This window comes from Dermochelys coriacea, chromosome 6 (genome assembly GCF_009764565.3).
Source record: "Dermochelys coriacea isolate rDerCor1 chromosome 6, rDerCor1.pri.v4, whole genome shotgun sequence".
NCBI classification, from domain to species: domain Eukaryota; kingdom Metazoa; phylum Chordata; order Testudines; family Dermochelyidae; genus Dermochelys; species Dermochelys coriacea.
Genome location: NC_050073.1, coordinates 60,967,441 through 60,988,086, shown reverse-complemented (window position 1 = coordinate 60,988,086; position 20,646 = coordinate 60,967,441). Strand labels below are relative to the sequence as shown.

The following is a 20,646-nucleotide window of genomic DNA, read 5'->3' as shown; positions in this document are numbered from 1 at the left end:
ACAAAACCTTACCCACCCACTCCTGTAATAGGCCCATAACCTCTAATTTGCAAACTGGATACAACTAATTTAGGTTTGAATAGAGACTGGGAGTGGATGGGTCATTACACAAAGTAAAACTATTTCCCCATGTTTATTTCCCCCCTCCACCCTACACTGTTCCTCAGACATTCTTGTCAACTGCTGGAAATGGCCCACCTTGACTATCATCACAAAAGGTTCCCCCCCCCCACTCTTCTGCTGGTAATAGCTCATCTTAAGTGATCACTCTCATTACAGTGTGTATGGTAATACCCATTGTTTCATGTTCTCTATGTATAAAAATCTCCCCACTGTATTTTCCACTGAATGCATCCAATGAAGTGAGCTGTAGTTCATGAAAGCTTATGCTCAAATAAATGTGTTAGTCTCTAAGGTGCCACAAGTACTCCTTTTCTTTTTGTGAATCTTTGGCTGAGTTACTGAAGTTCTCAAATCTTGATTTAAATACTTCAAGTTACAAAGAATCCACCATTTACTCTAGTGCAAACCAGCAAGTGACTCATGTCCCATGGTGCAGAGGAAGTTGAAATTCCCCCAGCATCTCTGCCAAGCTGACCTGAGAGAAAATTCCTTCCCTACCCCAAATATGATGATCAGTTAGACCCTGAGCATGTGGGCAAGACCCGCCAGCCAGACACCTGAGAAAAAATTCTCTGTAGTAACTTGGAACCCTCCCCATCTAGTGTCCCATCTCTTGCCATTGGGGATATTCACTAATAGCAGTTGTGGGTGGGCCATATACCACTGTAGGCAATCTCATCATGCCATCCCCTCCACAAATTTATTCAACTCGGTCTTAAAACAAGTTAATTATTTTGTCCCCACTTCTCCCCTTGGAAGGTTTTTCCAGAATGTCACTCCTCTGATGGTGAGAAACCTTTGTCTAATTTCAAGCCCAAACTTATGGATAGACAATTTATATCCATTTGTTCATGTCAGTTTTGGTCCTTAACTTTAACTCCTCTCCCTTCCTGGTTTCAGAGTAGCAGCCGTGTTAGTCTGTATCCGCAAAAAGAAAAGGGGGAGGGGGGAATAAACATGTAATGACCCATCCACTCCCAGTCTTTATTCAAGCCTAAGTTAATTGTATCCAGTTTGCAAATTAATTCCAATTCAGCAGTCTCTCGTTGGAGTCTGTGTTTGAAGTTTGCCACTTTTAGGTCTGTAATCGAGTGACATTCTTGTCAACTGCTGGAAATGGCCCACCTTGATTATCACTACAAAAAGTCCTGCCCCCCCCACGCTGGTAATAGCTCACCTTACCTGATCACTCTCGTTACAGTGTGTATGGTAACATCCATTGTTTCATGTTCTGTGTATGTAAATCTCCCCACTGTATCTTCCACTGAATGCATCCGATGAAGTGAGCTGTAGCTCTCGAAAGCTTATGCTCAAATAAATTTGTTGGTCTCTAAGGTGCTACAAGTCCTCCTTTTCTCCCTTCCTAGCGTTTTTCCCTCTGATGCATTTCTAGAGAGCAACCATATCTCCCCTCAGCCTTCATTTTGTTAGGCTAAACAAGCTAAGATTGTTAAGTCTCTTCTTGTGAAGTAGGTTCTTCATACCTCTGACCGTCCTAAAAGCCTTTCTCTGCACCTGTTCCAGTGTGAAATCATCTTTCCTAAACATGAACTGCACGCAGAATTTCAGATGAGGTCTCGCCAGCGCCTTGGATAATGGTAGTAACACTTCCCTGTCTCTGCTGAAAATACCTTGCCTGATGTATTCCAGGATTGCATTAGCCTTTTTCATGGTAACATCACATTGGCAGCTCATAGTCATCCTGTGATCAACCAATACACCCAGAGCTTTCTTCCTCTCTGTTGCTGCTAACTGATACATCTCCAGTTTATAGCAAAAAAGTCTTGCACTTAATCCCTAAGTGCATGATCTGCACTTTGCACTATTAAATTTCTTCCTAGCTCTTTTACTATAGTTTTCAAGATCATTCAAATCTTGTATGATATTCTGGTTCTCTGTATTAGCAATACCTCCCAATGTTGTGTTATCTGCAAATTGTATTAGCACACAGCTACTTTTATGTGCCAAGGTCATTAATGGAAGTGTTAAATATGACCAGTCCCAAGACCTATCCTTGAGGAACTCCATTCAGAACCTCCCTCCAGGCTGACTGTTCACCTTTCAGTATGACCTTTTGTAATCTCCCCTTTAACCAGATCCTTATCCATCTTTCAATTCTCATATTAATTCCTATTTAACTAATAATTTCCCATGTGGAACTGCATCAAATGCCTTCCTGAAATCAAGGTAGATTAGATCTACTACATTTTCTTTGTAGAAAATTGATTATCTTCTCAAAGAAAGAGATTATGTTGGTCTGCCACAGTCTACCTTTTGTAAAACCCTATTGTATTTTATTCTGATTACCATTTACCTTTATGGATTTAACTACTCTCTCTCTCAAAATTTGTTCTAAGTCCTTGCTTGCAATTAAGATCAAACTCATGGGTCTGTAGTTTCCCAGTCACTATTTTTTCCTTTCTTAAATATATTTTTCAATTCTCCAGTCATAGAGTATGACCTCCCCCACAAGTTTATATATTCATTAAAAATCCTTTGCTATTGGGGTGGCAACTTCATGTGCCAGTTCTTTTAACATTCTTGGATGGAGATTATCTGGGTTCCCTGATGTTTGTTTGGCTTCCACCTCAGATGTGGTGATTTCTGCTTCCATAACCTTGTTCCCATTAGTCACTCTGCCAGTGCTCCCAAGCTCCTCATTACTCTTATTTAAAAAAAAAAGGGAAAATATTCATTTAGGTGTTTGGCAGTGCCTAGATTATCTTTAATCTTCACCCGATCCTCAGTGCTTAGCAGTCCCACTTCTTCTTTTCTTGTTTTCTTTTTATTTAGATGGCTAAGGAATCATTTACTATTGGCTTTAATTTCCTTTGAAGGTCCAACTCCGCTTGGCTTTTGGCAGTTCTCACTTTTCCCCTATACTTTCTGACCTCCAAGAGGTAGCTTTCCTTGCTGATCCATCCTTTCTTCTATTCCTTATAGGCTTTCTGCTTTCTCTTAATAACCTATTTGAGATGCTTGTTCATCCAGTTTGGTTTGGACCCTTCTCTACAAATTTTCCCCCTTGCTTGCGATGCAGGCTTCTGACAGTTTCCTCAGCTTTGACTTAAAGTAATTCCAAGTCTCCTCCACATTCAGATCCTTGAGTTCTTCAGTCTAGTCCACTTCCCTAACCAATTCCTTTATATTTTTTTTAATTTACCCTTTTGAAATCAAGTACTCTAGTAGCAGACCTCTTACAAAAGAGATGATTAAGTGCGGGAGGGGATATGACAGAGGTATATAAAATTGTGAATGATATGGAAAAAGTGAATAGAGAAGTTTTATTTGCCCTTTTCCACAATACAAAACCCAGGAGTCATCCAATGAAATTAACAGGCAGCGGGTTTAATACAAACAAAAGGAAGTACTTTTTTCACACAATGCACCATTAACCTGTGGAACATGTTGCCAGGGGATGTTGTGATGGCCAAAAATATAACTGAGTTCAAAAAAGAATTAGATAAGTTCATGGAGGATAGGTCCATCAATGGCTGTTAACCAAAATGGTCAGGCATGTAACCCCATGTTTGGGGCAACCCTAAACCTCTGAGTGCCAGAAGCTAGTAGGGGAAGACAGGCAGAACTTTCCAAAATGGCCCTGTTCTGTACACTCCTCCTGAAGCTCTGGTTCTCCCATTATCAGAGGTAGGCTACTGGGCTAGATGGACCATTGGTCTGACCCAGTGTGGCCGTTCTTATAATTGCCTGTGCTCACTCTTGATCCAGCTTCAGTCCCCATTTATCCACACTTGTGGGTAAGAAATTTGAATTAAGAACACAAAACCCTTACATTTCACATTTCCATTTTAAAGTGGTCCTATTGTCCAGCAAATTATATGAAATTTGCAGGTATCTCGTTAAAAACAAAGGCACATGTTCTCAAGTGTCATAAATTGGCATAATCCCACTGTAGTCAGAGGAGCTATGCCAATTTACACCAGCTCAGGATATGGCCTGAATTTTCCTGATCATAGCAGCATGACATTTTTGTGTGTGCAATGGCATGAAAACATATTCCTCTTTTGCACAGTTCTAGATGGCAAGGAAAAACCTAATCCTTATAACTAAGCTTGGAAGGACTAGATTTTTATCAGTAAATGTCAATTTTATCATAAACACAGGCACAAAAATATTTCCATTGATGATGATTGAAATTTACAGATTGGCAAAATAAGAAAAATGCTGCTCGAGTTCTTAGTTTGATTTAAGGATATTTACTTTGTATATTTTGACATGCGATGTTGACAATTTCTGTTTCAATGGCTGTAAAGCTTTAACTTTTTGAATCTCAATAACTGCATTCATTAAATAATTTATGGCCTGAGCCTCTATTGTTTGGACCCCCCATAATTTCCCACAACTGTGAAAATTTAAAACCATAAAAATAGAAGAAAATGCTTAAATATAAACACTGATAATAACCCCCGAAATTACATGTATAAAAAAATCAAATTCTGCCCAGCCGACTTATAACAGAAGCCAGTTGATAAGTAAGTGTCAGAAGAGTAAGCAAATTATCTAGGTGTGGCAGTTAGTTTTTGCAGGATGGGGAGTCTTGTTTAGGAGCAATTTCTCCCCCCCCTCACCCCCACAAGAGCTGCTGAATTCTACCTCTGATCTTTCCCTGCCTCCCACCACTCCACCAACCTGTTGCTTCTGTATTGTTAAAGAAGAGCAGCTGGAAAAAGAAAAACTGGAGTGTCAGAGTCAACCCTTCAGGGGAGAGGCTGGTGGTGACCTCATCACAACACACAATGGGGTTGGCCTAGAAGACATGTTCAGCATGGAATCCACACTCCAAGGGGTGAATCTCTGAGTTGTGGCTGTTCTGAGCCATTGGCCTGGCAGGAACACCTGCTGGGAAAGAAGAATTCCTCTGTGTGCCCTTGCAATAGCTTGAGTGAATTAGTTGTTCATCCATTTGGTATGATAACCATTATTCTAAGTGTCACCAGTAGTCCCAGTCTTAATTATATTCAGTCTTCCTTAGAGGACCTTCTGTTATTAGGCCACTTGTTACCTATCTTGTCATCCTGAATCTTCTTGCTGTACTTAAATCCTAGTCTCAATGACATTCACACAGGGGAGCATCTTCATATGGCAGGCTTGGTTTACAGCTGAACAGCTTGATACCATTGATGGATCTGATTCCTTGTTTTGTTCATCAAGATGGCTTGTAGTCCAGACTCTCAGCCTTTGAGTATCTCAACTGGAGCCCTGGTTGGCTGGGCTGAAATAGCACTTCATCACCCACAGCCCTAGAACCAGCTGTTTCATTTGACCCTGAATTTTTTTTTCTGCTTTCATAACTTCTCTGCTCACGGATTCCTATGTACATGCAGCTATATCCTCTAGTACAAGGATATGGAGATGCAACTGCCATGTTCCTGCAAGTTGGCAGAGGGAGTATGAGTGATGGTTTGGCAGATCCATCATTTCTTCCTGCTCTTTCCCTTTTGCAACCTTCTTTCCAGGTTCATTGTGACAGTGCAGAGGGCTTGTTTCACTTTACATGAGGAAAGTGACTGGGATTGCAGGGAGAATCTCCATGAGGACCATGTCAGACCTAGGGTGGACCAGAAAGTGATTGCACAGGGGAATCTGGGCATCTGGGCGGCCCTGCTTGCACTGATTTTAAAGCTTCTCACCCCTTTCCCCACTGGCCTTAAGATACCAATTCCCTGAAAACAAGTTAACTATTGAGTCCATTCATACTCATTTACTAGTCTCGGCTGTTCTCTACACTGTGAGATGAAGGCCATTCACAGTACTGCTCCTTTCGTGCATGCACACTGAATGCAGTCTGGCCTGAGCTTTATGGTATGTTGCCACTCAGTCTATTTTGTTGATCTATGCAGGCTAGTTACATTCTCTGGGGTGCAAGTTCAAGTTTTTACACAGTAACTATAAAACAAACTTAGTCTAAACAATTAATTCCAACATGAAAACTTTACTAAGGCTTTTAAGGAAACTGAGCAGTCATGGGATAACAGGGAAGGTCTTCTCATGGACCAGTAACTAGTTAAAAGATAGGAAACAAAGGCCAGAAGTAAATGGTCAGTTTTCACAATGGTGGGAGGTAAACAGCAAGGTCCTGCAAGGGTCTGTACTGGGACCTGTACTGTTCAACATATTATTTAATGATCTGGAAAAGGGATTTGCCAGTGAAAAAGCAGCGCTTGCATATTCAAAATTATTCAAGATAGTTAAGTCCAAAGCTGACTGTGCAGAGTTGCAGGGGATCTCGCAAAACTGGGTAACTGGGCAACAAAATGGCAGATTAAATTCAACATTGATAAGTGCAAAGTTATGCACTTTGGAAAAAATAGCAATATATAATGATGGGCTCTAAATTAGCTGTTATCACTCAGGAAAGAGATCTTGGAGACGTCATGAATACTTCTCTGACAACATCAGTTCAACGTGCAGCAGTGGTCAAAAAGGCTAACAAAATGTTAGGAGCTATTTGGAAAGTGATAGAAAATAAGACCAAAAATCTCATGTGCCACAATATAAATCCATGGTGTAGTGTGTCTGGTTCTGGTCACCCCATATCTAAAAGATTATAATGGAACTGAAAATGGTTCAGAGAAGGGCAACAAAGATGATCCAGGGTATGGAACAACTTCCATATGTTGAGAGACTCAGAAGGTTAGGGCTGTTCAGTTTAGAAAAGGACAAAGAGGAAATATGATAGATATATAAAATCATAAATGAGATGGAAAAAGTGAATAGAGAAGTTTTATTTGCTTTTCCCCACAAACAAAAACCAAGGATCACCTGATGAAATTAATAAGCCGCAGGTTTAATACACGAGAACCTCAGATTACAAACACCAGAGTTACAAACTGACTGGTAAACCATGCGCCTCATTTGGAACCAGAAAAATACAATCAGGCAGCAGCAGAGACCAAAAAAGAAACAAATACAGTTCAGTACTGTGTTAAATGTAAACTTTTAAAAAAATAAAAGGGAAAGTTTAAAAAATAAAAAGATTTGACAAGGCAAGGAAACTGTTTCTGTGCTTGTTTCATTTAAATTAAGATGGTCAAAAGCAGCATTTTTCTTCTGCACTGTTTCAAAGCTGTATTAAGTCAATGTTCAGTTGTAAACTTTTGAAACAACAACCAACATGTTTTGTTCAGTTACAAACATTTCAGCGTTACAAACAACTTCCATTCCCAAGGTATTTGTAACTCTGAGGTTCTATTGTAGAAACAAAAGGAAATACTTTTTCCACACAGTGCACAATTGACCTATAGAACTCATTGCCAGGGGATGTTGTGAAGGCCAAAAGTATAACTGAGTTCAAAAAAGAGCTAGATAAGTTCATGGAGGATAGGTCCATCAATAGGTATTAGCTAAGATAATCAGGGACATAATTCTGTGCTTGGGGTGACCCTAAACCTCTGCCAGAAGCTGATAGGATGGATCTCTCAAAAATTGCCCTGTTTTATACACTTCCCCTGAAGCTCTGGGTTTGGCTGCTGTCAGAGACATGATACTGGGCTAGATGGACATTAGTCTGACCCATTATGGCAGTTCTTATGTGAAGATGTTTTTCGCTACATCTCAAGTTATGGTTTCATGCTTGAGTGCATGTTACTTTTCAGGAATGTTGTTTAAAACAAACCTCATGTTAGACAACCAGGAAATGAGGAGTTCAAGTTGCACTTGTCTGCAGGGTACCCAGGGTCCCGTAACTCTGCCTTCATAGAGATGCCAGGCTGCCATCTTCCCTTCTTTGCATGCAGAGCATTAAAAGCACACACCACAGAGCATCGATTCTAAAATTTAATCTATGAATGCCCAAATGCTAATTGTGCTGCATTGTCAACACAGTAACTCTTTTTTTCTTTTCACACGACGTTTGTACAATAGCATAATCTGGCATATGAAGTTTGTAAAAGGAGACCTGCCAGCCTGTATCTCCTGGCATCTATAGAACTGGTTGCCACGTTGAATCACAGGGCCTGGTTCTGAGGGCTTGAAGAGAGCCATCTACAATGTACTGAATACCTTCAGCTTCTTGCAGGATTCTGCCCTTAGAGTCTGAGTCAAAGCCCTTGGAAAGACTCGCATTGACTTCACGAGGCTTTGGATCAGGTCCTTAATGAGGTGTGGGAAATGATTGCCTTCACTGTGTTGTTTGTCTAAACAGAAATTTGTAAAATTCTGTGTGCATTCTAAGTATGATCCTAAAGAAGATTGTGAATCAGTGCAACAATTATATGCTTAATGCGGAAGCTTTCGAGTCTTTGTGAAAAGAAAAGGAGTACTTGTGGCACCTTAGAGACTAACAAATTTATTAGAGCATAAGCTTTCGTGAGCTACAGCTCACTTCATCGGATGCATAGTTAGGTTAGGTTTAGTCTTTGTGGTCACTGATGAAAGGAAATTCTGTAGTGGTTGGATTAAGAAGTAGGAGTTTCTGATTTCTGAGGGCCCAGGCACGGAGATAGAGTTAAGATGGTTTGGGAGTCGTGTTTGAGAAGTGTAACCTTCACTCTGCATCTTATAATGTGTGAGGATTGTACAGTGTTCTTACCGGCTCTCATTCTTGAAAGGTAATACGCACCCAAATTGCTGAGATGTGCCTGCCTCAAGTGAGTCTAGAGAGCTTATTAGGCCTCCAACAAGCCAATGTAAGTCTGTCAGGGTCTGAAAAGGCTCAGACCTCCTGTTGTCTGCAGTCCCATCCCCCTGCAGGTGTCCTAAGGTTGCAGGATAAGGACTTCCTTCCTCAGAGCTGGCTTCAGCTTTTTTGCTGCTCCAAGCGGCAAAGGAAAAAAAAAAAGAAAAGAAAAACCAGATTGAGCTGCCACCGAATTGCCGAGGAAGAGGGAATGAAGGACTCACCGCTGAATTGCTGCCGAAGATCCAGACCTGCCGCCCCAATAACGCATGGAGTGCCACCCCTTTCTATTGGCCACCCCAGGCACCTGCTTCCTTCGCTGGTGCCTGGAACCGGCCCTGCCCTTCTTGCAGACCTCCGAGGTCTGTAGAGGGAGGAGCATATGAAAATTGGAGTGGGGGTGGTGTAAGATGAGAGGGGATAGGATGGGAGGAGAGTAGATGAGGGAGGCATTCCTCCTGGGATTTGCAGGATAGAACCTCCTTGCGCTGGCGAAGTTCTCTTTTCCATTAACAAGCCTCTCTAGCCATCAGGTTTCACGTTAAGTTGTATTGCTGCAGGGGAAAGGACCAGAGCCTTTGACATGCTATAGTAATCCTGCTGAGGCTGACGTTCCCCGTAGTCACTAAAAGAGAACGTAAGGTAGGTGAGATTATTATACAAAAAATGTGGTCCATGGTACTAGATCTCAACTAGGTGACTCCAGTGAAGTCCGTTTTATCCCTCTACTATGTTCTCTCAGTCTATGAAGCTGTGATCAGTAATGTAGCAGAAGATCCTGTGGTCTGTTACTTGTTAACTAGATTCCAAGGCCAGAATGGAACATTGTGATCATCTAGTCTGCCCTCCTGTATAACACAGGCCATAGAACTTCCCCACAATAATTCCTAAAGCAGAGCTTTTAGAAATGCTTCCAGTCTTGATTTAAAAATTGCCAGTGATGGAGAATCCACCAGGAACCTCGATAAGTTGTTCCAAAAGTTAATCACCCTCACTGTTCAAAATGACAGGTTTCAGAATAGCAGCTGTGTTAGTCTGTATCCGCAAAAAGAAAAGGAGTACTTTTGGCACCTTAGAGACTAACAAATTTATTTGAGCATAAGCTTTCGTGAGTTACTGCCACAAGTACTTTTCTTTTTACTGTTCAAAATGTATTTCCAGGCTTAATTTGTCAGGCTTCAATTTCCAGCCATTGAATCATATTATACCTTCTTTGCTAGACTAAAGATCCCTTTATTAAATATTTGTTTCTCATGTAAGCACTTATGGACTGCAATAGACTCCCTGGTTAACCTTCTCTTTGTTAAGCTAAGTAGATTGAGTTTCTTGAGTCTATCACTATAAGGCAGGTTTTCTAATCCTTTAATCATTCTTGTGGCTCTTCTCTCACCTTCCTGCTAACTGTGTTCCCTCCTTATCCCCATTCTGATGTTTAGGTCCCCAATACATTTCTAGATATCCCAAATATCACAGAGGTATTTGGAGATATTGGTTTAAACCTAAATATCAGTGATATTTAGGGAACTATTCAGTTTGCTGCATAGTACCAGTTAGGGACGATAGTTTCCTGTTGCGTTATTCCAAATGTTTATCACACTTTTTGTCACTCTCCTATTGCATGTGAAGTAGCATTTCTGGCGTATGTGGGTCAGATTACCCAGCTGTCAGTTCTAGCAGTAGTAAAGGATGCAGCTGCCAGCAATAACATGTGCTTTAAGCATATAGTGGATGTTGTAAATTTCTGCTATTTTCCTTCATTTAAATGAATTCAACTCTGATACGTTGGAGGATGGGAACTGGGCCTGACTTCAGGGGCTCAGAGGCCCTCTCTATTTCCTGCATCACTTGTAGATTGGTGAGCTGAAGCACTGGTGTGGACTCGAAAGCTCCACAGAAATAGATTCCAGACTGTCAGTTCCCATTTCTCCTTCACTTTTGGCTTCTGCTCTATATGTCTGAACTGTTTCCACTTGGCTTCCCAGACAGCAGTGGGGCCATTTGCAGCTCTTAGCCACACACCCCAGAAGAACTTCTAGTAAAGGGAAGCCAACTTCTCTACTGTAAAACGCCCCCTAGTGGCGGCAGTAAGTACACACAGCTGCTACAGAAGTTTCCTGCCTCAAATGGGGGCAACGCATAAAGTGTGCAGGTTTTAGTGTGAGCTGTTAACCCAGAAGGACGATGAAGGAATATCAGGGACATACATGGGGATAAGCAGTGACTCTCAGTACCTACTCTCGCTAGCCCACAGTGTTGAATCTGTCTGTAGGAGCAGTGAGAGCCCCCATGGCACCAAAATGTAGTGGTGCAAGAGGAATATCTCAGATTGAATACAGAAGCTGTGGAAGGTCTAGGGCCAACAGCAATGAATGGATACCATTCACGGGGGTTTTGTATGAACAAGAAAAACTGTTCCTGGAATGCGTATTTGGGACTTTCTCTCTCGTAGCTGTACCTCTCAAATGGCCACTATCTGCGCTACCAATTTGTGTCAACAAGTGATGTCAACATCCAAAAGCCGACATAATACAAATCACAATTTCATGTTCATACTTGCTCCCTCTGTCGGCAGATCGCGTCCACAGTGGGGACCATCATTGACAATGTGATCAATGTACTGTGGGTACCTATCCCACAGTCCTTCTGTTGCTAGGTGTTGTGGGATGACAGAGGGGATCGCGGTGCATCTTGGGACAGTGCTAAATGTCCCGTGATGCATTACTTTCTTTCCCAGCATTCCATGGGCTTCCAGCTTTCTTTCATGGCATTTTTTTCAGTGGCCCTTCTTTGCTGTGCACCCCAGCATCTTTGTGAGAAGGGATGGATCCCACACTGCTCTGCTAAGCTCTGTTAACTGTCATGAAGATATTATGGATGGCAGTGCAGTTAATCATGAAGTTCCTAACTGAGGAAGACTCGCAGGTGCCTGACATTCTGCACATTCTGGATAGGAGCAACTTTAGATAGCTTTTGGCATTCACAGAGCAGGTGCATAGGATAGATCATCTCTTTTGGGCTCGTGAAACAAGCACTGAATGGTGGGATCATATCGTCATGCAGGTGTGGGATGACGAGCAGTGGCTACAGAACTTTCGGATGCGGAAAGCACCTTCCTGGAATTGTGCGCAGAGCTGGCCCCAGACCTGCAGTGCAAGGACACCAAAATGAGAGCTGCCCTCTCAGTAGAGAAGCGTGTGGCAATCGCTGTGTAGAAGCTAGCAACTCCAGACTGTTACTGGTCAGTCGCAAATCCATTTGGAATGGGGAAGTCGACTGGTGGGGCTGCATTAATGCAAGTGTGCAGGGCAATAAATCATATCCTGCTACGAAGGACCATGACTGGGAAATGTGCATGAAGTAGTGGACAGCTTTGCAGAAATGGGTTTCCCTAACTGTGGAGAGGTGATAGATGGCACACACATTCCAATTTTGGCACCAGACCACCTTGTAATGGAGTACATCAATAGGAAAGGGTACTTCTCCAAGGTGTTGCAGGCACTTGTGGATCACCGTGGGCATTTCACTGACATTAACGTGAGGTAGTCTGGGAAGGTGCATGATGCACGCATCTTCAGGATCACTGGCCTGAACAGAAAGCTGCAAGCGGGGACTTTCTTTCCTAACCAGAAGATTACAGGCGCAGGGGGTTGAAATGCCCATAGTGATCCTGGGGTACCCTGTGTACCCCTTATAGCCGTGGCTCATGAAACCTTACATGGGACACCTGGACAGCAATAAGGAGCAGTTCAACAACGGGCTCAGTAGGTGCCGGATGACAGTTGAATGTGCTTTGGCATATTAAAGGCACGCTGGTGATGCCTTTATGGCAGGTTGGACCTCACTGAGGATAATATTCCTGTGGTGATAGCCGCATGCCGTACATCGCATAATCTCTGTGAAGCTAAAGGTGAATGGTTTGCTCAGGGGTGGAGTGCTGAGGCAGACCTTTGGCCACTGATTTTGAGCAGCCAGATACCAGGGCTGTCAGAGGAGCCCAAAGAGTAGCTATTTGAAGCAGGGAGGCTTTGAGGCAGCACTTTAACAATGACCACCAGTAACATATCTCTCTGTCTTAATTGCTTTAATCTTACATTACATGTAGTTTTCCTAGGGGGCAATGGTGACATTTGGGGCCTTATATTCCTGTAATAAAGTGATTAAAATGCCTGTGCATGTATTGGCAGTGCCTGCAATCTCATCTTGTACCAAAAAAAAGATGATTTACCATTATAAAAGTTTTCTTTTATTGTGCAAGAAATAGCACACACAAACATACAGATGCTTGGTGGGAAAGGAGGAACCAGGGAAGGGCAGACTTTCACAGCTGTGTGTAGGTCTAGCTATCATTGTGAAAGTTGTCGGAGGGGGTGCAGTGAAGAGGAAACCGAGAAGTCCCGGAAGGTGGAAAGAAATGTGCGGGAGGAGTTTGGTGGGGCATGGAAAAGAATGTGCTGCGGTGGAGGTCAAGCACTGATCTACTCAGTCTGCTGTATTATTAAGGACTTCAGCATCTGCATTTGCTCCTCCATTACTTTAATCATCTGCTCAGTAGCATCCTTAACAAATGCATTATTCTCTTTTCTGTCATGCTATTTGGCTTCCCAGCATTCCTTTCATTCCCTTTTTTCTGAATTGGAGCACTGCAGGACGTCCTGGAACATGTCATCTTTGCTGCATCTTGGGCACTTTCTTATCTGGTGGAGATGCTCGGCAGGGGTGTGTGGGGTGTTCCTGAAAGCCATATTTGGTAAAGCACAGGGGACAATGCACAGAAGTGAGATTGTTAAATTTACACACAACATTGAAACATTTCAATTAAATACACCTTTTGCAACATTGCTGTCACTTTCTCATTGAATCTAGCCAGGTACACATCTCTGTGAACACCCAAAGCATGGTGAGTGTTGGCAGGGGAAGAAGGGGCACTCCACATGGGGAAAAGAGCACACACTCTTTGCAAGGGTCATGGTGCAGCATTCTAGGGAACAAATTCTAAAATTCTCCCATACTTTTCCATAGGTGGAGATAATTCGAGCAGACATCTCACTGCTAAGGGTAAGCAGGGAAACAAGGGTACATCCACTCCATGCTTGTGGCTTCCGCCCTGCTCCCTATGCTGCTCGCCTATGTGCTGCTTTGGTCCCCACACAAGTGATTTCCATATGACACGGGAAAGTTTCCTACAATGAGGGAAGGAACAAAGCTGCTCTGCCAGGGAACCTTTAGCAGAGGATTACCGAGTACCTCCAGGAAACTTTCTCTGAGATCTCTCTGGAGGATTCCCATGAGATCTCAGCATGCATCAACACTCTGTTCCGCCAAATTGATTAGCTACACAGGGAAATGTTCAGCTCACAGAAACACAGCCAGCCTCCCACATTTCTTTGCCCTGAACCCACCTCCGCACTACACAAGCCACAGCCACTTACCAGAAGTCTCATCTCCAGCTTCTTGCTCACTGCTGAGAGCAACTGCTGAGACTGGCTTGGTACCTCTGTAGTGGAGAACAGTTCCTGGCTGCCCGCCCCACTGGGCGACCCCACTGGGAGCTGCACATCCTCATCTAACTCCACCTCTTCATCAACTTCTTTCTCTGGGTTGGGTCCTCTTTCCACCATTTCCATGCCCTCCAAAGTATCCACGGGGCTCTTGGCGATGGAGGTAGGGTCACCACCGAGGATAGCATCCAGCTCCTTATAGAACCTACAGGTCTTAGGTGAAGCAGCAGAGCGACGGGTTGCCTCCCTCATCTTATGCTATGCCTGCATCAGCTCCTTAATCTTCGCTTTGCACTGCAACATGTCCCAATCATAGCCCTTTTCACATAAGCCACGATAAATCTGCCCATAGGTATCCCAATTCCTATGGCTCAAGCACAGGTGGGACTGCACAGCCTCCTCTCCCCATATCCTGAGCAGATCCAACAGCTCTGCTGTGGTCCAAGCGGGAGAGCGTTTGCTGCTATAACCTGCCATGGTCATCTGGGAAGATGCGATGAGACCTCTCCATGCCGAGCCAACAGGAAATGAAATTTCAAAAATCCCCAGAGCTTCTATGAGGGAGGGACAGATGGTTGTTTACCTGGCTGCAGGACTGTGGAGTTCAAACTGCTGATCAGAGCAGTCAGGATGGGCATTGCTGACACCTCCTGGAGGCCAATTAAAGCAAAGAAATGAAGCGTGGTGACTACACTTGCACTTTGTTGGAAAAAAATGTAGAGGAAAAAGACATAAATCTCTTGTGAGGATGGATGTATTTATTTTTTTTGCCAAAACCAGACATTTTCCCTGACAAAAGTTGCCTCCCAGTGTGTACGCATTCACTGTTTGGGTTGACAAATGGCAGTTTTGGTAACAAAACTTGGTAGTGTAGACAAAGTCTTCATGTAATGTTCCTTAAATCAAGGCACATTTGAGAGGTACTTTAGTGTTACTCAAGCTGTATTCTCTCTCAGATGGATGCCTAAGCATCCCCATGCTACCACTTCAGAGTTCAGTTTGATGCAGCCTAGTCCAGCCCTTGTAGCTCTCTGTCTTCATTTTATGAGGGGGGATAAGCATCTTTACAGTCAACTTAAAGGGCTTGTTTAGTACAACAAGGCTCCCTGTCCCAATTAGCAAATCAGCTAAGAGCCTCAACTACCTTCTCAAAGCCTCAGACCAGGGCCGGCTCTAGGTTTTTTGCCACCCCAAGCGCGCGCGCATGCGTGCACACACACACGCCACAAGGCCTGAGTGCCACCCCTTGAAAAGTTCCACCTCAAGCACATGCTTGGTTTGCTAGTGCCTAGAGCCGGCACTGCCTCAGACAAACTGGAAGAAGACAGCATTCCTTATTCCATCTCTGTAAAGCCTGATAGGAATCCAGATGAGGATTCACTACAGATCTTTTAAGTTTCCTAGGGCAGCCAGTCGGTACCTTTTGAAAGCATGATGGGTGTTTATTTTGACCTAGAAAAATCAAGATCAGAGTTTGATCCAAGACATTTACCTGTTGTGTGTCAAAGGACTTGCACACATCCCTCCACAGAAGGGAATGCCCTTCTTGGGGGAGAAAAAAGTATTCCACATTGTCTGGCATGTGTGACACCCAGGAAAGGGTTACACTGCTGGAAACAGTGTCTGGCCATCAGGGTAGTGAGTTGTTCTCCTGATGTAATGTTTCTAACTGATTATTGTGTCTAGGGAGCTACAATGGGCAGAGTTTCCAGGGATTCAGATACTATTGGAATTCTCCCTCTTCATTTTCCTTGTACAGCTTTAATTAAGTTCAGTTGGTCTAATCTCATTTTCTCTATTACCTCTGGACTGGTAAGTACTACTACTCCAGCCACAATACATTGCAAAGCAGGCAGCTCAAACCTAAGGAAAAGGCTGTACCACTGTTAGGATTTTCCAAAGTTCCCTTTGCTAGCTTGTTGAGATTTCTATTCCACTGTGGAATAGTAACAAGGTGGCTTTGGTGGTGGTGAAGACATGTCTCTGACAGAATGGGAACTACGCAGGCCTGGTCTACACTTAGAAGCTAGGTTGACATAGCTACAGCACTCAGGGTGTGAAAATGTCACATGCCTGAGCAGTATAGTTATACCCGCCTAGCCCCCGATGTAGACAAGGCTAGGTTGATGGAAGGATTCTTCCGCTGCCTTAGTGACCATCACTCAGGAAGGTAGATTACCTACAGCTATGGAAAACCCCTTGGTAAAATATTTGCTTTTCAAAGGTGAGTGTTGGGCTAAATTTATATAATATAATTTAAAAAATGAATTTTCTTAAGATCCTGGATGGAACTAAAATGACCTGCTGACAAAATCTTATTCTGGTTCTCAAATTGTGACTTGTGGATCAGTCTGGGCTATAGATCCTTTCCTGTTAACTATTCTTAAACCCATGTAGTAGGAATATGGTCCATGAGAAGATCTGGCAGTGGTGTTTAGAAATTTGAGAGGAGTGGTGACTCCATGAGGAAGTCACTGATGTAGGAATTTGTTCCCAAAATGAAAATGTAGAACATTACTGATTCCTACATAATTTGGATGTTTACAAGTAATTTTGGAAGCAAAAGAGCTACTCAAGGGACATGTATTTACTTCTCTGATGCTTAGTACCAGTGCCCTGGGTTTCATACACTTATCTCTAAACTCTAAAGTAGTTCCACATGCTACTGTTGTTCAGGAAAAATGTATTTGGACTCATGTCCTAGGGGAGAAAGGGTCTGTGTCACAAAAACAATCCCCTGAGCCATCCCATGCCATCATGTCAGATTTTGTGTGGTTATTAGCAAAGCAAAACAAAATATGGCAGTACACATGAGAGCATACACAAAACAATGCCATGCATGTGGTATGTGTAGGACCCACAAGATACTGGGATTTGTTCTTGGTGGCTTCTTTTTCCTATTTCAGTAGTTTATTTTAAGGAAGGGCTAATAATTACAATAAGAAAAGGACTTCAAGGTACTGTGGCATATATCTACTTTGTAGATTAATCAACCTGACTGCATCAATGTTACAGAAAGTGGGGAGCAGACAGAATAGTTCCTCACAATCATCCATTCACCTGGTTATGGCCAACTGTCAGCTTAATGAAGCTCAGGGCAATGTCAGTCCAAATCTTTTGACATTACAGAGTGAAAATGGCATCAACTGTATTCTGAGAGCTACTCGAAGGACTGGCTTTCTGATCTATGAGCCTCAAATAAGGAGAGAGCAGACAGAGGGGAGAGAGCAGACAGGAGTAGTTTTCCCCACCTTCCCCAAACCTGCTGATTGAGGGACAGGTTGGGCTGGCCAATCACTTGGGAGTTTGTCTAAGGCAAGCTTACATTGTCGGAGTTTATGGCTGGCTGTGACCTCAAAAGAGCCCCTGTAATCAAACAGGAATCTTCTGAGCACTGAGGAATCCAGACCATTGACTGACTGGGGTGGAGGAGGAGGAGGAGGTGGTGGTGGTTATAGCAGTCTCTTGATACACATGCCTTGGTGCTGGTAACAATGTTCCTTTTCTGTTTGCTCTGCAGATCCTGTGTGGAAAGGAGATCCCCCGTTGGGTGAATCGCCTAGCCTACTTCAGCTCGTGCATCCCTTTCCTCCAAAGTTGCCTCCCTAGGGAGTGGCTGACCCCAGCAGCCCTGCAGAGCCACATCAACCTCGGCCTCCACAAGGAAGAGCAGGGAGACACGACAGATGAGGAGTCCCCATCCACTTCTGCGGCTGCCTCGGCCTCAGGCACCTCGCGAACCTGTAGGCATACCCGGGTCTAAGCTGTGCCCAACATGCTCCCTTCTCTCGCTCTCTGGGTTTCTTCTATTTCTTTCTCATTTCCTCTCTTACAGCTCCTTTCTTTCTCCCTCTTTTCTTCACCCAAGAACATTGAGGGAAACCCCCTTTAATGAGAAGACGAGCTCTTGATCCTTCCCGAAGGGTTGTCACTACTGTTGCTTGGCAAAATGACGCTGAACTATAGCATTGTGCTGACAAGTGTGGTGGCTAACCTGGATTCTCCTCTCAAGGCCCCCTGTGCTCCTTGATCCGCAGAGAACTGTTGACTTTCTGGGCACGAGAGCATGGGACTAGAGGGGAACTATACCGGGAAGTTCCTTGGCTGGAACTGTTTTTATTCTTTTATCTCCCCCTCTCCAGTTCTGTCAAGGCTACCCCCACCTACAACATACCTCCTGGACATGCCAGATGAAGGAAGCAGAACCTCAGCTTGACTTTCTCATCTCTAAGACCAGCAACAAGCTCCTACCTATCCTCTTTTTTGTAATTACCAGGTTTCTAAATCATTCAAAGGACAAGTGAAAGGTATTGCTGTTGTACGACCACCAGTTTTCTGTGTTAGACTTTAAGAGATTAGAGGACTGCCCTCCTCTCTCCCCCTCCCAACAACTATACCACAATTACCTAGAAAACAAATGTATAATGGTGGTTTTTATTTGGTTACAACAGGGGGTGGGGGTTAATGCTTGGGGGTACCTACTAAGTAGATGCAGGGGTGGCCTTAGTTTCCCTACCCAAGTCACCAGTTTCACATCCCTGGTTTGCTGTTTCCCTTCCTTTTCAGTGGGGTGTTAAATCTGTCTTCTGGCTGGCTAGCCAGCTGCCTCTGGTAACCTGTGTTTTGGGGAGGGACTTCTGGAGTGAGATAATGGTGAGAGGGAATCCCTTGGGCAGACTGCTATTTCCTATTTTCTTCCCAGAACCAAACATATGGGTCCCTTGGCAGCCATCCACCCAGTCTACATTTAAAGCCAAGCCAGGAAGACGAAAACTATCTAGACAGAGAATAAACCACAAGAATTGACATTTGTTCCCTTGCCTCAGAGGCTGTTTTGGGATGGAGAGGGCAGCTTGGAATCCTGTCAGGAAGCAGAGGTTGCTGCACCATGTACATCCCCATGGCATCTTTTGTTACATAACACTCTTTATTTCAGTCATTTGTGATAGAAAAGGGGCAAGGCTGGTTGACCAACCACCCCAGCATTGGTTCATAGATGTATTATGCCCATGATGATGGTTTCTATGCTGGGGGGCAGGTGGAGAAGGGAGCAGGTATGCCAATTCCATTATTCAATCACCTAGCCAGGAATTATGTTCAGTGGCTACACCAACATGGGAAAGGAAAATCTAGGTCCCTCTTCTCCCACCAGCTATGCAGAAGAGGAAGACAAAAGAGCCTGAGGATGCGTGTGTAATGTATTGATTTAGGGCCTGATTCTTGGAAGTGCTGCGCTCCAGCTGAAGGTAGGAGGAGCTATCAGTGCCCAGTGCCTCTGAAAATCAGGCTGTTAGTGTGGATAATCCTGTCTCCAGCCACAGTCAGAATAACAGACTGCTAATTATAACCAGCTAAGCAAGCTACTCCTTTATCTCAAGTTTATAGAAATTGTGGGCTTGGTATTGAAAGTCCTGGGTTTGATCCCCACCGATATGCCTGGTGTCTGTACATATATGGTCTCAGTTTGTTACGTGTGTGTGTGTGTGTGTGTGTGTGTGTGTGTGTGTGTGTATCTGTATCCAGCACCACACTCTAATATCCTGGGTTCCCGGTATAGTTGCATAGAGCCAGCATCACATTCTCTATTACCCTGGTTTGTTCCGTGGTGATTTACTAGGACCAGCATCATATTCTCCATTATTCTGAAGTTGCCAGAGCTGCTGCCCAGACACAACATTACACAATACAGTACTGCACACTCAGTTGCCCTGCAGTGACTCGTGTCACTGTCTAAACCAGTCATGCAATCTCCATTTTTCTGAAGTTCCCAGGATCTCTGCCAAAAAACAGCATTGTGACCGCAGGTATGTGCAGTGACTGGAAGGACTGAGTGGAGGTCTCCCGGAGCTTTCATTTGGCGAGGGAACATTGCAGTCAGATTGAGGTAATAGCAAATACCTGATCGACTACCATCCATCCATCAGCCCAACCTGCCATCTTGCATCTGATCTCATATGAAGTGTCATATTGGAAGTCCCAGGTGGAATCAGGGCTCCAGCGACATACCTTTCCTAAGGGAAATGCTTTGTCTAAGGGTATGTCTACACTACGAAATTAGGTCAAATTTATAGAAGTCAGTTTTGTAGAAAGCGTTTTTATACAGTCAAGTGTGTTTGTCCCCACACAAATGCTCTAAGTGCATGTAGTTGGCGGAGTGTGGCCACAGTACTGAGGCAACCATCGACTTCCGGAGCGTTGCACTGTGGATAGCTATCCCACAGTTCCCGCAGTCTCCGCCACCCATTTGAATTCTGGGTAGAAATCCCAGTGCCTGATGGGGCTAAAACATTGTCGCGGGTGATTCTAGGTACATATCGTCAGGCCCCCCTTCCCTCCCTCCTTCCATGAAAGCAAGGGCAGACAATCGTTTTGCACTTTTTTTCTTGT

The 20,646-nt window shown here is 43.8% G+C and overlaps 1 protein-coding gene across 4 annotated transcripts in view; it reads left to right on the top strand.

Moving 5' to 3' along the window:
• LOC119856657 (deubiquitinase DESI2-like) overlaps positions 1-20,407 on the top strand; it is a 79,534-nt gene extending 59,127 nt beyond the window's left edge. For 2 of the 4 annotated variants that reach the window (XM_043517482.1, XM_043517484.1), the window contains 2 exons: positions 13,781-13,816; positions 17,780-20,407. In XM_043517482.1, the coding sequence (XP_043373417.1) occupies positions 13,781-13,816; positions 17,780-18,022 (279 nt within the window). In that variant the 3' untranslated portion in view covers positions 18,023-20,407. The remainder of the gene's footprint in view (positions 1-13,780; positions 13,817-17,779) is intronic. The other 2 variants (XM_038404459.2, XM_043517483.1) reach the window with 1 other exon arrangement.
• Positions 20,408-20,646: the final 239 nt, after the last annotated feature.